This window comes from Crotalus tigris, unplaced genomic scaffold (assembly GCF_016545835.1).
Source record: "Crotalus tigris isolate CLP2741 ecotype Arizona unplaced genomic scaffold, ASM1654583v1 scf7180000018371.15429387391:27106975, whole genome shotgun sequence".
Lineage (NCBI taxonomy): Eukaryota > Metazoa > Chordata > Lepidosauria > Squamata > Viperidae > Crotalus > Crotalus tigris.
The window spans coordinates 24,111,797-24,129,621 of record NW_024096970.1 but is presented as its reverse complement, the minus strand read 5'-3'; the positions used below and the strand labels follow the sequence as shown (position 1 = coordinate 24,129,621).

Below are 17,825 nucleotides of genomic sequence, written 5' to 3'. Positions count from 1 at the left end.
GAATTTGACTATTCACTGCTCCAAAATTCTGTTTGATGGGTTGTGATAAACTTTGGTGACATAAGTAGAAAAACAGGGAGGGAAGGAAGGACACTAAATATTGGAAGAATGACTGAGAAACAGCCAGTTCTGTGTTAAGTATGCTTATAGAATTTCCAGATTATACAGATTCAAGAATGGAGATACATGAACAAAAATTAAGTACAGATAGAAATTTACTTAAATGTAAATTTAAGACATAAATGGATCAACACATTTTCTGCAATTCATGAAAGATTACACCTTTTAATAATCAATCTGTTAGTTGGAAAAGGTGGTGCCAGACGCCCGATTTCTTTTTCTGTCATGGATCAACACAGCTCTCCTTCATTGACAGCAGTCTGTTATCGTCTTCTGAATCTTTTTCTTGGTTTTTAGTTTATACAAATAGCTCTGGGAACTCCTCCTAGCTTGCTATCCAATTACTAACCGTGCCTTGATTATCTTGAAATCTGTCTAAAAAGTCTTTAAAAAAGCAACAATCCTAGCTCGATTACACGATTCCGTAATGAAGTACAATCTCCTGTTACTCGATTTGCAAAGGTTTCGTCACGAGACATCGATTCACACGTTCAAACAGAGCTACCAAAGTTCTGCGCCAGAATAATCGCTCTTTAAACAGTCGCACGTGCCATCTGTCAAAAAGCGCTTTTTACTCTTGCCCCTACTCTTAAAGCGCATTTTGGTCGGCATGATTATCGTTGCTTCTGCGTCTGCGCGTTGCACACCGTGACTAAGGAACAAACGAATAGGAAACAAGTACTAGCTCTTCCGCTTCTGGGAGGAAAGTCTCCTAGTTGCGCCTGCGCGAGAGCAGGTAACCCGGAAGTGCTACATCTCGCTTACTCCCCCCCCCCAGCCGCTGGAAGTAGAAATCTTTTGCATGCTGTGTCTGCGGGCAGTTTCCCCGCTGTTGCTGCTTCGTTTACTTTTTTCCGCACGACCATGTCTCGAGGGTCCAGCGCCGGGTTTGATCGGCATATCACTATCTTTTCCCCTGAAGGGCGCCTATATCAAGTAGGTAAGTGAGCGGCAAAAACCGCCTCGTCACGATGCAGGACGGCGCTTTTCTTTCTCTCTCTTAAAAGAGAGGAAGAAAATGCACAGCTACTCATTTCTTTCTCAGAAGTGGTGCGCCGACAGAGACACGGCGGAGCAGTAGCGTCCAAAGAGGCTGTATTGCAATCACAATGGCTTTTTAAGCCATTCACCTACTGTATAAGGCGCTTTGATACTTTCTTCAAAGTAAACGTGTGGGCGTGCTGCTTGAAAAGACGACCAGTTTTAGGCAGCGAAAACCTTTTGTCATTGCTTGAAAGCGAAAGCGAAGCAAAATGGTACGGGAAAGTGAGGATGTATACTCAAGCGCTAGTAGACGGGGAGAGGAAAATAAAGCTGCGAAGGTTTACCACTTTGTGGCTTTTTCTTCTCAATGCTGACTTTGTGGCATTACTCTGAATTATCAGGATTAAAGCTCAGATGGGTGCCTTTTCAGGTGCGTTGTACTATGGTTTACATAATTCCCAGTTTTCTGCAATATTAGCTGCACATTCTGTACTGGGAAGTGTAGGCCAGTACATTCAAAGGTCCCCAGTTTGAAGAAAGTTGGTAAAGATGTAGTCTGCTTTCCCTCTGGCATTTACTTGTGAGTCCTTTAAAAATTCAGAATATATTGGCATGTGGAGATATGCTTCTGTGAAGTTTTATGAGGCTTATGAGTTACTGACCCCACATATTAAATTCTATCCCAAATAGTCTGCGAGTCTGATTAGACTTCTACTATATTTTGCATGCTGTATTTTTATACACCAAGCAAGAATTGTGCTAGAGTCATAATTCTGTATGAGACTCAGTTCAGCACCTGATAGTACAGACAAATGTGAATACAGAATATGAAAATTCTAAATAGCAACAGCACTTAGACTTATATACTGCTTCATAGTGATTTACAGCACTCTCTTAAGTGGTTTACAGAGTCAGCCTATTGCCCCCAACAGTGGGTCCTCATTTTACCAACCTTGGAAGGATGGAAGGCTGAGTCAGCTTTAAGCCGATCAGGGTTGAACTCTTGGCAGTGCTGAATTAGCCTGCAATATTGCATTCTAACCACTATACCATCACAGTTCAATTATAGCTATCTGGATGTTTCAGATAAAAAATACAATAGCATCACTTTTAAATGGTACAACATTTAGTCTAAGGCAGGGGTCCCCAACTCCTGGGCCATGCAAGCAAGTGGAAACCAGGCTGCACAAGCGAGCAAAGCCACATCCATGCACATGCAGGATCCAGGCAGGAGTGAAATCACACCCTTCCCAGTCTACCCAAAAAAATGCTGTCCAGGGAACAAGTCCTGGCACCCAAAAGGTTGGGGGCCATTGGTCTAAGACAGTGGTTCTCAACCTTTTTAATGCCGCGACCCCCAACCGGTTGTAAGTCAAGGACTACTCAACTGGTGCAGCACCGTTTGCAGAATGGGACTTTTGATGGGCTCAGCAGGGCAGAGACAGCTGGACAATTCCTATTGGCTTTTGAAAGCCAATAGAATAAAAGGGAGTAGCACAGCTAAGGAAAAGGGGAAAAAAATGGCGGACTGCGTTGTTTGGTGACCCCCGTGAAATAGTCATTCGACCCCAAATGGGGTCCCGACCCACAGGTTGAGAACCACTGGTCTAAGATATAATTTGTATCTGATGCTGTCACTGCTACAAGTACTGATGGTAAAATCTGTGTTCAATGTATCACTAGAATATGCATTCAAGGCCATAAACCAGGGTGGACTGACATCAGTAGCTGTTCGCGGAAAGGACTGCGCAGTTGTTGTCACACAGAAAAAAGTACCTGTAAGTATTTCTTAGCAAAACCTTTAGTATGAGTGTATGGATCATCCTTGACCATATGCGTGGCTGACTTGTATCTTTGTTGTTGTTGTACAAGGTGACTTGTATCTTTGTTATGATAAAATGAAATTATGATTATGTCACTGGAATCAAGAATATTTTAAGAAGAATTTTTTTCAAGTAAATGCTCCTGTTCTCAACCATCAAATGTCCTAATATGACATGAATTAGATATTTTTCCTTGTTGAAGTAAAAAAGAAACCTTATTCCATGTTAACGATGTATACCTCACTACCTCTATGAGGGAGATGGGCAGTTTAAAAATCTGATAAAATAAACATCTTAAAATTGTGTTTTGTTTTATCCTTTAGGACAAGCTACTGGATTCGAGCACAGTGACTCACTTATTCAGAATAACTGAAAATATAGGATGTGTAATGACAGGAATGACAGGTACAACGTAAGATAGTAAATAAGATATACAGAAGTGAGGTATCTCACTTTATTTTTGTTTTAAATAATGCTTTAGTATTGCATAATCAAGATTATGGTCTAAAGCAGAGGTCCCCAAACTTTTTGGCACCAGGGACTGGTTCCGTGGAGAGAGATTTTTCCGTGGACTGAAAGGTGCGTGGTTTTGTGTGCTGCCTGCATTTTACGGATCCGGCTTTGCTTGTTTGTGCAGCCCGATTGTTGGCATGCCGCGGCCCGGTACTGGTCCACAGACCGGGGGTTGGGACCCCTGGTTTAAAGGCAATAGAACACATTTTTAGAAATGGTATTAGGCTTTTAGATGGTACTAATTTTTAATCTCATCCACACTTTTTAAAGTGCCTATGAAGGGGAGAGAGTAGAATAATGATATTTCAGATTTGGAAGGATATGTTTTGGGCTACAGTAATCCTCAACCTATGGGTATTTGTTCAGCAACCATTTGAAATTATGATGATGCTGAACAAATAGTTATTTTATTTATTTATTTATTTATTTATGAGACTTATATACCGCTTTAAGTGCAAGCACTCTCTAAGCGGTGTACACCAGTAAGCAATGTATATATATATTTACATTGCCCCCAACAATCTGGGTCCTCATTTTACCTACCCCGGAAGGATGGAAGGCTGAGTCAACCTTGAGCCGGTGAGATTTGAACCGCTGATCTGCTGAACACAGTCAGCTAAAGTGGCCTGCAGTACTGCACTCTAACTGCTGCGCCACCTTGGCTCAAGGTGACCGGTCCTCAGAGTTCCAGCCATCCTGGCAACCCCGTGATCACACGATCTTGATCTGAGTACTTGATAATACTTAAGACCAGCTGCAGTGCCCCACATAACATATTTGCCATTTGCAATCTTCCCTGAAGCTTCCCCAGAAAAATCAAAGGGGAAGCCAGCAGGGAAGATTGTAAGTTGGTGGTATAAATCTCCCCTACCTGCGCACCTTCCCCAGCCCCTCTGTGCTCATGCTGCAGCCAATCATGCACCCTTCTTGTCCCTTGTGGTGCCTCACTAACATGCCTACATATCTGCGATGTACCCTCTACAGTCCATCCTTGCGCCTCCCCCTCGGGGGACTTTTCCCTTCTGCGTACTTCCTTGCACTTTCCATCACACCCTCCTTGACCCACACTGGTTTTTATACGCTTCCTCTCACCATTACTGACCCATACCACGCCCCTTTCACACCTTCTCCAGCCTGCTCTGCATCTCTTCACATCCTCACTTTCCCTGACCTCCCTGTCTTAAGTGAATTTGTTAAGTGGATTTGGCTTCCCATTGACTTTGCTGTCAGAAGATCGCAAAAGCTGACACTGGGACACTGCAACATTGTAAATACATGCCAAGGGTCTGAATTTTGATCATGTGACTGTGGGAATGCTGCAATGGTCATAAGTGTGAAAACAGATTAGTCACTTTTTTCAATGCCATTGCAACTTTGAATGGTCATTAAATGAATGGTTGTAAGTTGAGGGCCACTTGTATATTCTTAGGAATATAAGAAGAAAAAAAGCCTTTTATTTGGATTTAAGTTTTTTTTTCTTTGCAGTTATACTATTATAAGGCATATGAGAATGATTTTGGATCTTTTATTTCAACAGCGGACAGTAGATCCCAGGTGCAACGAGCCCGCTATGAGGCTGCTAACTGGAAGTACAAATATGGTTATGAGATTCCAGTGGATATGCTATGTAAAAGAATTGCAGATATTTCTCAGGTCTATACACAGAATGCTGAAATGAGACCTCTTGGTTGCTGTAAGTATAAATATAAATTGAAAATAATAAACTGTTGGAAGCTGATATGTAATGAAGCTAGGAAATCTCATCACAACTCATCTCTACAAAATATTTTGGCATATATAAAATTCATTTTTTAATATTAGAATAAAGGCTGGTATTCTATTATCAATCTTTCTGTTCAACGCACAGGGTTGCAATCTGCTGCCTTTCGTCCCCCCCCCCCCCCCCGTTATCCTTTCTATGTAGTTTAATTAGTATGGTCTGTGCTTTGAGATTATAGATGTTATTGTCAAAAATGTCTGGAAGACATCAGATTGTGTACTTCTAACCTATCCCATACAATTCAGCAGTCATATTAATTGGAAATTGCACAATCTTACTTATTTTCATTCTCTTGGTTTATTTCATAACTGCAGCAATGTAAGTCATCAATTAATTTTATAGATACGCTTACTTGACAGATGAATATTAATGCTGCTTTCAAATGAATATGCTTTCTGGCATACTGCATCCCAATCATAAGAAATAAAGAGTGAATTCTCATACAAAAGCTTTATAGACTTGTTCCATTTTAAAATGTTTCCATTGATTGATCTGGATGCTTTTTTCAAGTTTACTTTTTGTTATACCACTCTTCTTGGGTTGGATCCCTGATTATACAGTACTAACCAAATTAAAAAAATATGCATCAAATGAGATTAATGTTTACTGTTCTTCAGAATAACAGGCTTGGCTTTTTAATGTATTTTACCCTAAAATGCTTACCGATATAAATTTTAATGCGATGAGTTCATTTAATTGAATTTTAGTTGTATTTGGATGACAGCATGGGAAATTGTATTTGTTCAGTGTTAATCTAAGAGGTAGTAGAATGATTTTATCATATGAGCTAGTGAAGCAATTTTTTAAAATGCATCTTCTTATGTAAGGGTGCAGAGTCTACTGATGATAGATGTGTCTGTAGTAGGATTTATCAGCTATCGTTTTCTTAGTTTTGCCTGGATACAGTATTTTCTAAAGTTCCTGATTGTGCAACATTTAGTCAGATACTGGCTTAGGAATTCTGGGAGTTGAAGTCCACGAGTCATAAAAGAGCCAAGGTTGCCTACCCCTGCGCTAAACTGGTGTTACTGTCTGTCTGGCAAACTTTTGCTTACATTTTTCCAAATCCACAGAACTGATTTTACAAATACAGATGTTTAAAAAGGAAATATATTTTCGATACCATTTTAATGTGAGCAATAGTTCTGCTCTTAATTAGGATGTTGAAATCTGACAGAAAGGAAACAATTTAAATAATGCTTTTGTATGAATTTTTAGCATTAACCAGACTTGAAATATTTATATTGTTCTTGCCATTGGACTATAAATCTACTAAGAGCTGAAGAAGATGCGACCACTGCCAACGGAATTATAAGGAAACTGAAACAACCCTAGTCTGTTTTTTCTTAAGGAAGGAAAGGAGGGGAGCATGTATTGTTGGACAGGAAAAGGTTGACCTTGGCATTTGCAAACAAGGTTCTTGATTATCAAGAGTATTTTTGGTTGCTAGGCTTCTAATCTTCCTTCCAATTCTCAAACTAGGAACAGCAACAATCGTTGTACAACTGTTCCAATAATTCTAACCTGCCTGCACTTTCAAGTTTGGGAAGAAAACAGTGAGCCACATCATAATTGCCATACTGAACAAAGGCTGAAGTTTATTCATGCATGTTATATATAAATGGTGTATTAAAAAATCTTGATTAGAACCAACTTTTTTGAAAAAATAAGAAATCTTTCTTTGTTTATACATTTTATTAGCTGATGTTAACTCTTCAGAGTCACAATGTTGATATGGCATGCCATATGTAGTTAAATAAGTGAAATAAGCATCCAAATTATTATTTCCTTAAAGGCATGATTATGATTGGCATTGATGAAGAAAACAACCCTCAGGTGTACAAGTGTGATCCAGCCGGATATTACTGTGGGTTTAAGGCCACAGCTGCAGGAGTCAAACAAACAGAATCAACTAGCTTTCTTGAAAAGAAAGTGAAGAAAAAATTGGACTGGACATTTGAACAGACAGTGGAGGTAAGTCCATAGGACAGGTTGCCTAGGCTTCATGGGTTGCAATCTCAAATGGAAGAAAGGGTTTGTGATGAATGCCCTGTTTGCTTCAGTGTGGTCACTATATTATATAAGACGTTTTCTTCTAAGTGGTATGTTTAGAGTAAAATTTACTTGTATGATTTATTCTCATCAGTATTTTCTATTCTAAAAATCCTGAAATGCATCCCAACTGGCATTTCATCTTTCTACAGCATGTTGCTAAACCCAGTTGAATCCACAGGCAGATGAATAACACTTTTTATTTCTTGTGATAAATACTGTTGTCTTCCTTGGCAGAGCTTTCCTTTAAATCAGTTATTGTAATGTCAATGATGAATTAATATTGGAATACAGCAGTGGTTCTCAACCTGTGGGTCGGGACCCCATTTGGGGTCAAACGACCATTTCACGGGGGTCGCCAAACAAGGCTGTCTGCCATTTTTCCCCCTTTTCTTTGGCCACGCCCCTGGCACCCGGCGATGTATAAGTGGTTGGGGGTCACCACAACATGGGGAACTGTATTATGGGGTCGCGGCATTAGAAAGGTTGAGAACCACTGGAATACAGTTAGTCCTCACTTAATGATCATTTGTTCAGCGACCATTTTAAGTTACAATGGCACTGAATGAATAAGTTATGGCTGTTGCGGTGCCCCCAAAGTTGCATGATCAAAATGCTTGCCCACAATTACTACCACTGCGTGTGCTTCATTTCCCCCCTAACCCTCCTCTCTCTCCCCCAGCTTTGCCCTCTTGGCTTCCCTTGTGCAGCCTCCCCAAAGCTCATGAGGCTGCATAAAGGCCTCGTGAAGGACCAGCCTCGGCTAGATGCACCTCAGCAGTAGGAGGAAGAATGGCATTGGTCAGGGAGGGTGTGTGTGTGTGTGTATGGAAGAGACACTGTTTGGGACAGGGAAAGTGCATAAGAGTTGCTGTGTGACTCAGCATGGAAGGGTGCATGAGGTGCAGCATGGATCAGGGAGGGTGCACAAATGAGCATGCAGTAGGAAAATTCCCTATTATAAATAAATAATGGGTGGTTAAATGTGATATATAAATAAACATCTGTTGTGTTAGAGATGCATTTGGCATCTAATTTACTAGTATGGCAGCTGTTAAACCATATAGGGGCCCACAGTATTCTGTTGAGGAGTAGACCAACCCTGGTGCTGATGACCTGAAGGTGGCAGCTGAAGCTCCCCATTTAGTTCCACATAATTTCTGGAATATGTTGTCCCTAGTATTGATTTTTGCCGCCGTATTCTCTCTAGGTCTACCTTGTAGGAGAAAATTTGGTCCAATGTTACTCCAAGGTACTTTGGATGGGGATTATAGGAAAGCCAGTTGTTGTTTAATAGTCTTTCGGGACTTCATGTGCTAGTTTGTTGTTAAGGTAGGTATTGTTTTGCTGGTGCAAAGAATGAGCCTTCAGTTAGTGAAGAATTTTCCCAAGATTTTAAGATCGTTAAACAGGTGGTTGTCTGCCGCCTCCATGTGTTTTTCTTGTGTTGCTACGGAAAAAGCATTGGAAAGCTCTTTTCTTCCCTTTCTTTCAAGAAATCATCGTAAAACAATAAAAAAATTAAGAGTGAGTAGATAAATTTGTAAAGATGTTAGAAGAAAAGGTTGTGGGATAATGGCACATTGTGTAGAATCAATACTTGTCAAAAAAAAAGTGAAAATGTTTTATTATTTAAAACTGAGAGCCAGGTATGGTAGTGGAATCATAAAAATAAACTGGGAATGGGCTGCTTAAGTGTATGTGGTAAAACAAGAACTGAAAGGATTGAATGAATGGATAATAAATGATAAAAGAGAGTGATCAGTTCCAGGAGAGTAAATGAGTTGTGAAGGCTGAGAAAGTTGTAGTTGAGATTCTCAAAAAGAAAGGTGGAAGTTTAAAAATAAAACATGAGCTACAAAGCAATGTAGGACAGGGTGAAAGTATGTATCTTTTTTAAAAAAAATGAATGGGTTGACTAATTTTTTTTATTCACTTTCACTTTTAACAAGAGATTCTTTAACTTTTCCTCATTTCCAGCCATCAGTACAGTAGAACTAGCATATTTAAAGTGATTGTTTCCCCTAATAATCAATTTTGCCTCTTTTTTTTCTTCTTTTTACATTTCAGGATACTTGTTTGCTTTTTCATTAAGCATATAATGAATTTCAGTCCAGACTTCTTTGTGTGTTTTATTCATCAAATCAAAACCATTAACATTTATTATTTATCTTCACCGTGTAATCATACGGAATATTGCTGAGATTTTGTCTTGTTGGTCCGATGATGTTATTTGTTTTCTTTAAATTGCAATTTTGCAGGGTTTGATTTGCAGGGTGAGCTGAAGGCAGCACCAAACCTTGTTTTTGCTGAGTAAATAGAGCTTTTCCTTCTTTGCTTGCTGAGTTATATTCATGTGATTTGAATGTTGTTCATTTGGAGATGTCCACATCCAGTCAAAATATTTTTTCAGATTGTTGGAAGAAAACATTTATGTTAATAAACATATTTCATTCTATTTTATTCCATTTATTTTATATAGATGGAATGAAATTTGACTTATATTTTCTTGGCAGAACTCTTGAAAGTCTGTCTCTAAATTTGTTTTTTAGATCAAGGCCATTTTTTTAAATTATGGGTAGTCCTCAATTAACAATGGCAATTGGGACTGGAATTGCTATCACTAAGTGATGCAGTTGTAAAGCATAATGTCACATGACCATGCCGCTTAGCAGCAGCAATTCTGATCCCAACAACTGGGGGGGGGGTTGTTAACGACTTTGTTTGACCACGACTGAAAACTTCCTACCAGCTTTCTCACTGACTACTTGTAGGAAGCCAGCAGGGAAGGTTGCAAACACAATTCTCGGACTACGGGACTCTGTGAAGTCATAAGCCAAGCACCCAAATCACAACCATGTGACCCCATAGGGATGTTGTGATGGTGGGAACTCTGAGGAATGGTTGTAACTACCACTCCTTCAATGCTAGTATAGGTTGGAATGGTCACCGAATGAGTGGTCATTCAGTGGGGACACCCGTATTCCAGTTGTTGTCTTATGTTAACTTTATTATTATAGTTTTATAATAAGCATATCTTTTTTTGGTATTGTGTCAACAGAGTGTGGCAAGTTACCACAAATAAATTTTATTTTATTTTATATAATTGAATAATTAGATCAGGTCTGCCTAATCAGACTACTTTTTTTTTAACAAAAAAATTTTAAACCCACAAACCCCCCTACCCTAGACTACTTTTTTAAATAATTAAAACAATAACCTAGTCCGTACAGCAATAGTGTTAAATGTGCCTTAGGGAATCTATTTTTGTTGTAACTATTAGGGCATAGGGAATTATAATACAGGAGATGTATTGATTTTTGAAGACCCTTTTTAAACTATAGAAATAGTTTGGGGTTCATACTTTCATGACAAGAATTGTGGCACCTATAAGCCTGTCACTTTTTCATAAGTGCTGATAATTTACATAGCATTTTAGCTATAATTAGGGTCAAGAGAAGGATTATTGCTTTCATTAGATCCTTGTTTTGATCCAGGCATTTAACTAAATTTATGCTAGAGAACAAACTATATTTTTAGCAATGCTTAGGATAAATGAATATTCAAGTTAGTTCAAAGTAGTAAATTTAGCTACATTTAAGGTATGTACATTTACCTCCCCCTCGATTATAGTACCGGTGATCCTTGATTTACAACAGTTCGTTTAGCAATCATTCAAAGTTACAGTAGCACTGAAAAAAGTGACATGATCATTTTTCACACCGTTGCAACATCCCCATGTTGACATGATCAAAATTCAGATGCTTGGCAACTGATTCATATTTATGACAGTTGCAGTGTCCCAAGGTCATGTGATCAACTTTTGTGACTTTCTGACAATCAAAGTCAATGGGGAAAGCAGATTCACTTAACAACCATGTTATTAACTGAAGAACTGCAGTGATTCATTTAACAGTGGTAAGAAAAGTCATAAAATGGGGTAAAATTCACTTCACAAATGTCTCGCTTAGCAACAGAAATTTTGGGCTCAATTGTGGTCATAAGTCGAGGACCACCTGGAAATACTTCAGAACAGTAGTAATTTTACTAAAATAATTATAAATGTTGTGGAAAGCTTTGAAAGTTTGAATGCTATTAGGAATTACACTGCTATTTACACTGCTATTATCTTTACAAATAATTCCTAACTATAAGAAATTAATTTATAGGCTCAATTGTTTTCCTTTTCAAAGCTGCTAGAATTTTGCATTTGAAATACCTATAGATAGGCTCTGCCTATGAAGGGACAAAGATTAACAAGTATCTAAAATAAAAATCAGATTTGTACATTAACCAGTACTAAAAATATTTCTGATCAAATTTGTTTTATGTTTTACTTGTAGACCGCAGTTACCTGTCTTTCTACTGTTTTGTCCATTGACTTCAAACCATCTGAAATAGAAGTAGGGGTTGTTACAGTTGATAATCCAAAATTCAGGTACTGTAAAATTGATTCCCCCCCCCCCTTGTTGATTGTGGCTATCTTAATTTTTATAAAAATTACATAGGTATGTTCTCTGTTACCTGTACCCTGGCACTAGTGTGTGGTCAGTTTATTATGTAACACTTGGTGTCTAAATACACTTAAATATGTCTGATAGGAGTACATGTCACTACACTGTCAAGTAAAAATTGTAGACCTTTGGAATCTAAAGGGAATTGTACAGCAGCAATTAATATCACAGCATTGCGTTGGCAAGGAAAATATAAGACTTTGTTAACATTGCTGGAGATACTAGGCACAGGTTAGCATAGAATCAACTTTAATAGTTTACTGTTGATAATTATATCAACAGTAATACTTTTCATAGTACATGCTTTGTCTGTAGACTCTAGCATAGACTGAGCCCAGATATTCTAGCATATGGAACTCAATTAAATGCACATAGATGCATTTATAATGTTTCCTTTATCAAATTAATTTGCAGTTGGTTTTATTGTGCTGAGAATTCCTGAAGGTATTTGCTTATCCCATCAGATTGGGTAGGGGTAGGACAGACATGTTTCATGTCCCTTCCCTTAAATATTGCCATTATACAAGACCTAAGAAGTTATATTTCTCTGTTTTATTGATTATATGTTGTGTTTTATTCAGAGATCATCCAGAATTTAGTTTTAAAATGGGTAGCTATACAAATGTTTTAAATAAATAAATAATGGGCTTATTGGAGGTGAATAAAAATGTCCATTGTTTTTCCCTTCTTTGTAGGATTCTTACAGAAGCAGAAATTGATACGCACCTTGTCGCTCTAGCAGAGAGAGATTAACTCTGTTTAAAATTGCTCATTCTGTGATTGCAAGGCAGAATGTCTGGTGAATTCAAATGGGTGGTTCTGAATTATGGGATGAAAACAGAATGCTCTGTATCTGATGTACTTCTTCACCTTGAATAAATAAAGTGAGGTTTTGGAATGGTTTGTTCTCTTATAGTTCGATATTAAAGTTATATATCACTGATTCTGTGACTCAATATATAACTTTTATTGTTTATATATGAAAATAATTTCCTTTGAGGATGTAGTATAGTTCCTTCCCCATCTTTTAAGTCTTCCAAAATTTCAGTATCCACAGCATAATAATAAAAGATCTCTTAGTGCTTTTGGAAACACAGCAAAAATATTCTATATTGATCTTGTGAAAAGATAGGCCCACTGATCTTATTTTCTGGATAAATGTGGAGCACTAGCTTCATTTACTGTGTTTTTTTAGTGTATAGTGCAAGTCCAGTAAGCAGAGGTGAATACAATATAATTGAAATCCAATTGAAGTGACAAAAGTTGTAACATTCACAAAGCTGTGTTCGTGTATATGATTTTTAAAAAGGAAATGGTATACAAAATGTTTCATTTGAAACAGTTTGAAACATTATTTTGTACACTCCTAGAAGTACTTCCCTCAATCTGAGTGAGTTTTTGAATGTTTAGGATATGTTAAAAGAACCATAGGAATGGTTTCAAAATCTATCTTGGGTGTATAATTTATTAGGCTAATTTGTCTTTCACCGATCGTGCCTTCTCAGATGTGCTATATGTCTACTCCAGTGATGCTCTGGCCAAACTGCCAGTCTTTGTGATAACTTAAGTTATAACGTATGAAAGCTCTTATGATCTCCAGATTTCTTCATCAGTTAAAATACCAGAAAAGCAGGATCAGAGAGGAAAGGGGAAACCACAGCCATTTTCCATTAAGATTTCGCCAGGTGTTGGCATGACTTCAAGTTGCAATTAAAACTGCTTACATTAAAACTACTGTTTGATCAGCATTTTTGAAAGAAAATATCCTCAATTGGCCTTCATCACAGTCAGCAAGACTTTTAGCAGTTAAAACAACATATAAAAATACAATAAAAACTCCATGAAATGTTAAAAGTAGCTATTGTTTTAATCTACTTCATATCCTAAGCAAAAGTCATTAAAGTTTTTAATTTCATGTGTGAGTTTTCATTTTTGCTGAAACAACCTGGATAATACGGTGACTCTTATATTTCAAGAATCCAGCAAACCTTTGCAGTTTATATAGCAATGTATGCACACTGTTCAAGTTTTAAATCACCATCCTGACCTTGCAGCATAGAAGATTTAACATGAATTCTTCAGATAATTTTACAAACCTTTCCTAAATTCTCTAGAAACCTTGTTAAACATGAAATAGTAAACTCAGAAAATGATTGGTTAAGACCTCAACAGCAGGAAAAAAGAGATTATGGCTCCTTCTGCATGCCCTCAAACATAGTTCAGAGCAGAGGTCTCCAACCTCTGTGCCGTGGCCCACTACCGGGCCACAGCCTGTTCAAGTGAGGGGCAAGTGCGCATACTTGAAGCTCCATTCGCGCAAGCGTAGAGTGCCTGAGTGGAGGACACTTGTGCTCATACACAAGTGAGGGGCAAGTGCGCGTACTCAAAGCTCCATTCGCGCAAGCGTAGAGTGCCTGAGAGGAGGACACTTGTGCTCATACACAAAGCTCCATTTGTGCAAATAGAGCGTTGTGCGCCAGTAGAGGGTGCGCACGCCTGCTACATCATTTGAGCTGTGTGCATGTGTGCCAGCCACTCATATGACCTCCACCCACATCAGGCTGGGCTGCCAAGGTGGAAAGGTTGGGGACCACTGGTTTAGAGCACTTGCAATCTTCCAGAGCGGATTTGAGTATGAAAAAGGTACAGATTTGCTTCAAGTGGGAAGTATTGCATATTGTTGTTAGAGAAACATTTCATTTTGTTGTTCCAGCTTTCCAAAACAATATATAACTTGCTGTATTATATGTACATTGGCCCAAATAAAGGAATTTTTTTCTTTTGATTTTTTTCATATGCCCCTTTAAATGAAGTTTTAAAATCTAGTATAAATTTAGGGTATTGTTGCTTCTGAATGTTTTAACATATGATGTAATAACCATGCTGGGTGACAGGAAGCTGAACAAATACCACAACTTGTTGTCAACTAAAAGCCTGTCTGAGAAACCTACTGAACTAGCTAATTACAAGGTATATAATAATTCTGGATGTACTCGGAGAAGACTTAGTGAACGCTCCATAACCCCAGGATGTCTCTAGAATGGGGTTTTTTTGTTTTTGTTTTTTTGCAGTGTGTGTGTGTGTTTCTACCTTTATATGGAAAATCTGTTAACTGGGCAGTTAACTGAAGCTTTACTTCAGCAAAGACAATGTGGAAAAAATAAGCATATGAAAAGTATTAAATAGCACTAGCGCTTAAAAGAGTTTTAATAGAGTATTTTACACCAAATGCATGCTAATTCTGCCTCCTGCAATAACATAGCTGTGTGCTGAATTCAAGAAAACTTAGATCTTGTCCAGTTGACTTATCCTGATACAGTGGGGCTGCTAATTCCAGTATTCCCACCACAAGAGTGTCCCAGTTTAGGAAAACCATTTTATAGGAATCCTCAACCATTTTCAGCCAGAAGGCATGAGTGGAATGTGGTGCTTAGATAAAATGGAGAGCCAGATTCTTCAAATTTGTAAGGAGTTTTAAAGTCCTATGCCTCTCTGAAAAAAATGCACTTTTATTCTTTAAAAATACAGAAAATAGATACGTTCATAACATTGTGAAATACTTTTTTTCCTGCTCTTAATCTGCAATGTTCCTATGACAGCTCAAAATCATTGTACATATATCTTTTTTTTTTTTAAAAAAAAGGGGGGGGACTCCTAATAGAACAGGTTGGAATAGACCAGTAATGTAATCGCAATATTAAAAGCTGAAAAATTAGGTGTACATTGTTCAGTCTTGGCTTGGTTAATTAGATTCACAAACAACAATTAAACATTATTACTGCCGCTCAACCAGTTTATCGACTATGTAGTTTGATGACTGTAGGGATAAAAACCGTTCACCTTAAGCTGACTGATCAGCTTAGTTGCCTTTAAATCTGCACAAAGCCATGTTCTTTTTCTACGTTATGGGAAAATAAATGCCTACCAATGGCACAGCAGTATTTTGAGGAGGCTGGCTGAGGAAATACTTTTCTTGGAACCCAAGCTATGGCACAGGCTGGTGGATCCTTTTCTGTATTTGGGTTCTCTTGTTAAATAGCAGCATCTGTGATTAATTATTGCATTACGGATAATTTTAATATACTTTTAACAAGGATCTCCTGTATTCCAAACTACATTCAAAATCATAATGGTGAGTTTGGAATATACTATTGGAGTCAAATTCAGACAAAGTACACAGGACAGGACAGTTTTAAAAAAATGTTGAATTTGAAATTTCACATATCCACGTTTTTAAGTTAAAAAAGGGAGTTTTGCAAAAGGAAAATTGCAATATTTGTACAATATATCCATGTTTAGTTTTCCAAATGTGTGGTATTGCAAGGTTGTTACAGCTGACGGATTAAACATGCTTGTGATTTTGTACTGTTACTCAGTGACTTTAGTTTCCTTGTATATGTTGTAATCTTTGCAGATCCTCAGAGGTTACTTCTAGATATTTCAGTAAAGTAAACAACAGAAAAACATTCCAGATTCGGTGCCCTTTCTTGATCAAATCACAAAATGCTAAGTTTTCTTTTACAGCATTTAGAAAACTTAATGAAGATCCATACTGTTGCGTCCTTCGCGAAATGGCAAGACACGAGAAGCAGTTGTAGTTCTCAGGAAACTTCTTTATTCAGTTCAGCATACAAGGTACAAGACGCCGACGACGCCCAAAACTCCTGGCCTCTTATATAGGCCATTCCCAGGTCAATCTGCAACTTTTGGCACGCCAGCACTTGCGCATGCGCACAAGTACTGGCGACAGCTTGTCTGGTCCCGGGCAACTTGCACCTGCCCGGGACTGTTTGCAATGCCCCGAGCCTACTTGCACAGGCTCAGGACATAACACCCCTTCCCCCCGGGTTAAAACTATTCACCATGCCATAGTAACACATAACCCATTGCGAGTGTAGTGCCATACTACCCAATGCCAGGTATTACTTTTGCTTCCATTAGTCTAAGTGTTCTGTTCCCTCTGTTAACTCTGTTTTGCCAATAGAGTTACAAAATCTTCTAAATACTTAGGAGATTTCCTGGCTCTCTGTGACCTCCTAACTTCTGGGTACCTGCCAAGTACCCCTTGACTGAGGGGTGATGCGTGCCTGTCCCCCTTGTTTTGCCTTGGTGGTTCCCAAGGACTGTGCCCCAATGCCTGGCCTGCTTGCTTGCCCACCGGGCTCGTCAGGCCAGGGCTTCTTTCTTTGTTTGACCTGGTTGTCCTGCCTTGCTGCAGGTCTCTGGCCCCTCTAAGTGACTGTCACTGTTGGGCGATTCTGTAGAACCTCCAAGGTCCGTCCAAGACCTGTCAGGAAGTTGTCTGTCCCCTGGTTCCCGTTCTGTCCCCAGGCTTGTGGGGTTTTCAGTATGTCCCAAAACTCAGTTGTCCCCTGAGTGAAGTCAGAGGTGTTGTAGTCGGGATTTGGTTCCACGACCACCTCCCTGTGTGTTTGCCCCCTTCTAGGGACAGAGGTAGTGTCGGGCCAACTAGAAGGAGTGTGTGCCAGCTCTCTTGTGGGGAATGGTTTATTGGGATGCTCCCGGGTATCCTCCCTGACTGGAGTAGGCGTTGATGCCTGGTATCTAGTTGGGCTCCTTGAATTCCTGTTTGGAGCACTTGCGGAATCTTGAGATGAGCCGTTTGTGGCTTCCTCATTGATAATGGGCAGCAGCCCATGCCCTTCCCCTTGCACAAAGGGGTCCCCCTCCCCCCTGGAAAAGACCCAGGAGTCTCAGCGGGAAGGTCCCGTCTAGGGCGAAGTTGGTCGATGTGTTGACGCAGGACACGACCGTTGTCCAGGGACACCTTGTAAGACAGAGGACCTGTGACCCTGGATATAGAAGCGGGGACCCATGTATGACCAGGCCCATAATTACGAGTCCAAACCGGGTCACCCACAAGGAGTTGTCTAGGTGCCCTGGGGTGTGTGTAAGAAGAAGGCAGTCTCTCCGGATGCAACCGGTCAAGCTTGGTAGTCAGTTTGCGCCCCCAACGAAGTTCAGCTGGGCTCCTCCCCGTAGAAGTGGACGGTGTAGTGCGATAAGAAAGGAGGAAGT

The 17,825-nt window shown here is 39.2% G+C and overlaps 1 protein-coding gene across 1 annotated transcript; it reads left to right on the top strand.

Moving 5' to 3' along the window:
* Window positions 1-871: 871 nt before the first annotated feature.
* PSMA6 (proteasome 20S subunit alpha 6) lies at window positions 872-12,729 on the top strand. Its single transcript, XM_039351832.1, has 7 exons — window positions 872-1,060; window positions 2,788-2,882; window positions 3,251-3,332; window positions 4,978-5,133; window positions 7,016-7,194; window positions 11,616-11,710; window positions 12,482-12,729. Exons 1-7 carry the CDS (start codon window positions 985-987, stop codon window positions 12,537-12,539), a joined length of 741 nt encoding a protein of 246 aa, XP_039207766.1. The 5' UTR covers window positions 872-984; the 3' UTR covers window positions 12,540-12,729.
* The last annotated feature ends 5,096 nt before the right edge of the window (window positions 12,730-17,825 follow it).